The sequence below is a fragment of the Convolutriloba macropyga genome, chromosome 10 (genome assembly GCF_964194025.1).
Source record: "Convolutriloba macropyga chromosome 10, txConMacr16.3, whole genome shotgun sequence".
NCBI lineage: Eukaryota > Metazoa > Xenacoelomorpha > Acoela > Convolutidae > Convolutriloba > Convolutriloba macropyga.
Window position 1 is genome coordinate 10647655 of NC_134477.1, and position 4495 is coordinate 10652149.

Genomic DNA, 4495 nt, shown 5'->3' on the forward strand with positions numbered 1-4495 from the left:
AACCAAATTGATAAATACCTACATATGAGTCCCTCGGATTTCAATGACAAACACCGATTCTAAATGAATTAGGCTAACAGTGCCTTTTAGTAGGCATAGTTGCTCCTCAAGTCATTTCGAACTTTAAAGTTCGAAATTTCTTGAGGAGAAACAATCAAAGACAGATTAGCAAATGTTTCATAGAGGAGTACTTCATCTGTGTCGTACTTGAAAACCAAATGTGATAGGAAAACGTTTCTGGCTTCAATCCATTTGGAAATAATCGTTAGGGGAAGATACCATTCTTAACCGGAATTGAGTCGCACTTCAATACTGAACCATAGTATTTATATTACACAGAGAAGTGATTTCGGTACAGAAAAATTTTTCCGCCAAAAATTTAGTAATTTAGCTTATCCTCAGTTCGCTGATAATTGATTAAAAATTAGTCAAAACTTGCTAACCTTAAGAAAATTTTACTCCACAAACTAATGAAATTGTTTCTAACAACTAATGAAATTATTCAGTTATTAGATTTATCATTGCTTTGAAGTCCATGTCGAAGCTATCAGCAGTTCTTTAAAATTTTATGAATCATTCCTAGAAGAAATTTTAAAAAGCTTCCAATTTTTTTAAAGCGACAAAGCTTGAACTAATATTAAATTTAAAAAAAGCTGAACTATAAATATAAAATGTCACCATCGGTGAGAGAATTGATCGTCCGTCAATCAAAATTGGCCAATCAGATCGTTTGCAAGGACAATGCTACGATAGGTTCAAATATCTGTGGACAAGTCAAAAGCCAAGAAGTGCCGAGAACCCAAACGGCCAGTCATGCGATCAAATCGTCGCCAATCGACAGTCAGTTAACATTCAGAGAAAAGGTATCCAATTTTAACAGGGAATCCACGAAAATTCCATCAATTCCATATATGGAAAAACCCCCTGAAAACACAAAATGTTTAGGCATTAACGGTTATTGGTACAACATTGAAAGTTTTATCAGCAAACATCCGGGAGGTCCCGTGATTGAAGATTTTGTTGGTTACGACGCTACTGACGCATACAAAAGCTTCCACAAAAGTGACGTAATAAAAGAGCGACATTTTCGACCAATAGGATACTACAACAAAAACTGGTTCGAGTTTAACAAAGCGATGTCAGCATTGCACGACGATCTTATAGATGAAGGGATCTATAAGGTCAATTATTGGTGGTACACTATGAAGATTTTGCTTGCTTTTATTTACATTTACCTAGTGTTTTGGATTGTAATCAATTATGGGCATTCACTGATGGCGTTGTCGATGGCTGCGATTCTGCTGGCATTTTTCTGGCAACAGAATGGGTTCCTAATGCATGATTTTATGCACACACAAGTGACGCACAACCGTAAAATTGACGAAATGTTTGGTGTGTGGTTCGGAACTGTTTGTATCGGTTAGCAGTTTTTCCACATGACCATTTGAGATAACACAGGGAGACATATAATTTTTTTACCCCTGCCCTTTGGAAAATGACTTTCCTGATTTAGGAGGGGGGGGGGGGTAACTTCAAAAATTTAATCTTCCGATTACAGTGTATTGCTGTTTGAGCCCTTTGAGCTGCAAATTAGACGGGTTGAAAACTAGTCCTGTACTTCGGTTTCGGAAAAAACTCACCGAAAAACGCCACTTAATTTTAGATAGGAAATAAAACCCCACGGAAATAAACCCCACTTGACTTTTAACGAGCTGCCTTAGCGGTCCGTGGGACTTGATATGAAAGTATCACAACCGAACAAATGATCACGGCCAAAATTCAAATTCAAAATGGGGGTTTTTTCCGTGGGGCTTTATTTCCTATACCCTTCTTCTTACTAGAAAAGAAATATTTCAGGAATCTCTGCGTCCTGGTGGAAAGACAAACACATGTTCCATCATGCCCTCACAAGCCTCGTTGACTACACGAAAGACCTCTTCGACCCACAAATGAAAAGCGCTTTTTGGGCACAGTGCCCAAAATTATTCCCTTACTTCCAGACCAAATCCGGGTACAACCTCATCAAAATACAACATTATACACTCATTCCTGTGTGTATGCTTCTGGGAAGGACTGCCATTATTGTAGACGGGTTTCGTCGGGAGAACCGAAGGTCGCAATGGGTTGCATTGTTTGTTCACGTGGCTTGGCTTTTGTACCTGCTTTCCCTAATACCAACATGGACCGGGGTGTTTTTATTTTACAGTCTGGCCCAAACATTTCAAGGAGTTCTGCATGTTCAGCTAGTAGCGAATCATTATTCAAAAGGGATTTTTTTCATAATTGCCACCAGTTCCGAGGGTCCAGGTAATTTTCCCAAATCCAACGGTAGGCGTTTTTACTTGACGTTTTTTGGTTCGCCGACATAATAATTCACTTAAGGAAGAATAGTTATCTACAGTGTAAGGGGCGATAAGATTTTAAAACATGATAATTTTCAGGCAACCGTCTTATCAGCTTGCAAAGGATATAAATAACATTCAGCATAACAAAGGGGTGGGGTGGGGGAGTGTAATCCTGGAGGAAATCTACGGAAAAGCATTCTTCTCATCAAAAGAATTTCTAAAATATTTTTTCTAAAAAGACTATAATTTGATGGCATTAACGGAAAACATCCTTTGAAAGAGTTCAACTTCCCGGAAGAACTGATTCCGGACTGGTACCGGAGACAAGTGTTGACAAACATCAACATCGCGAACCCAGTTTGGCTTGACTTTTTCCACGGGGGATTGAACTTTCATATCGAGCATCACTGCTTCCCGCGAGCACCTCGGAACAGATTGAGGGAAATCTCGGCGACGGTTAAAAAGTTGTGCAAAGAACATGATGTGGTTTATGATGAATGTGGGTTCATCGAGATAATCAGGAGAACCCTGGTTCATTTGAAACAGACCGGGGATATATTTGCCTTGAAAGACCCGCGATAGTGGAGTACCTACAGTTTAAATAATTGCAACAACATTATAGTGCTTTTGGTGAGGGTAGTAACTGAGTCGTAAAAACAGAATCTGCATCCTCCAGTATCTGTTTAATCGTGTGTCTATCCCATTATAGCTCCCATACGAAATTCGAAAAAATACCCCCCATGCTTACCATGATTGGATGGCTATACGCTATAAGACTAATAACTGGGGGGGGGTGCTGTAATGGAAAGGACCGCTATATTCTGTAGTAGCAGGGAACAGATCCCATTAAACATCGTGTCACGTCTTTGATATCATCGTTTAAACTAATTGGGGTGGTGGGGTGCATGCGTGAAAATCATTTGAACACAATAGGCACAAATTGAGACAAAAATCTATATTTTGTTTAATAACCGGGGTCGTCACTTTTTAGTAATCATACATGGATCATATATGATGTCATACAAGTCTTACGCTATTTCTTAGTACGATCCTTGTATGATTACTGGGAAATCACATTTGAGTTTTTACGATTAGAGGGATAACAAATATAATCTTTGTTAGAGTATATACAGATCGTTGTTAGAGTATGTAAGTTGTGATCATAAGATGGAGCTTGAAATGATAGCTATAAGAGAGCATAGTAAGACTATCGTAGTGTGGAACAGTTGGTTCAACTGAGAGCACAAGAATGCAATAAATTAAGAGATTGTGGGGTTGCAAACCACAAAGGTCCCAAACTTTACACACACTGTAATGATTGTTCCGACCCCGCTTGTGGGGGGAGGAACTATATACTCAACTGTTTTTTTTTGTTCAGACAATTTTGGCCGATCCAAATATTCGTCGTAGAGAAATGTGTGGTATCATTACACAGCTCGTCCAGCGTAGAATTCAAAATTAAAGATTTTTTGAATTTCGTTTTTTTTTCAAGGAGTTATCGAGGATTGAAGTTTTATGTGAACATGTGATATTTGGCAAGATTTTGTTCACTTTTAGTGTAATTTGTCTTAAAATTGAGATTTTTGTTAATAAAAATTTTAGTTCATAATTACATTTCACGCCACAAAATGAAACCCTTTCGTGTTTCTAATAGAAGAAAGGCGATGAAAAAGACTAGTTCTGGTCTCATCAGGAAGTTTTCTGTAATAAAATCGAAATCTATCTGAGAGCTTATTTTTAGAAAGCTTTCCATATTTTTTTTGTTTCTTTAAGTCGCCTAGAAACTACTCACTTTTCAAATCGTGGTTTCGTTAATGACAAACCTCATTCACATTCAAATGAGGCCCAAGGAACAAAAAAAACTCTGTTTCAAGGAATCACTCGTGTTCTTTTAGCTTCGACTCTGAATTTTCGTAATTTTGAATGAAATTTTTATTTCTTTTCGAGGTTTTTATTGAAGTTTTGGAGACTTAGGTAATAAACTCACTAGCTAAACGCGCTTTAGTAGTAAACTCAGTAGCTAAAAGTGCTTAAGTGAACCTATATAGGGCCTTGATTGAACAGTTAACGGCTTTTAAGACTTTGAAAATTATTTCTCGACAAAAAAACTTCAACATGCACCGATCGAATACCTATGTTCGTGCACTGTA

General features: G+C 37.8%; 1 protein-coding gene across 1 annotated transcript; it reads left to right on the top strand.

Annotated features, from left to right (window-relative positions):
• Positions 1–289: 289 nt before the first annotated feature.
• Positions 290–3072, top strand: LOC142347915 (uncharacterized). Its single transcript, XM_075399079.1, has 3 exons — positions 290–1419; positions 1858–2355; positions 2602–3072. The coding sequence occupies exons 1-3, from the start codon at positions 672–674 to the stop codon at positions 2925–2927; spliced, it is 1572 nt and encodes a 523-aa protein (XP_075255194.1). The 5' UTR covers positions 290–671; the 3' UTR covers positions 2928–3072.
• Positions 3073–4495: the final 1423 nt, after the last annotated feature.

Coding starts and splice junctions, on each gene's coding strand:
- LOC142347915 (XM_075399079.1), top strand. CDS start 672: ATGTCACCATCGGTGAGAGAATTGATCGTCCGTCAATCAAAATTGGCC. Junction 1,420..1,857: donor GTTCGGAACTGTTTGTATCG/GTTAGCAGTTTT, acceptor GAAATATTTCAG/GAATCTCTGCGTCCTGGTGG. Junction 2,356..2,601: donor TTTTTACTTGACGTTTTTTG/GTTCGCCGACAT, acceptor AATTTGATGGCA/TTAACGGAAAACATCCTTTG.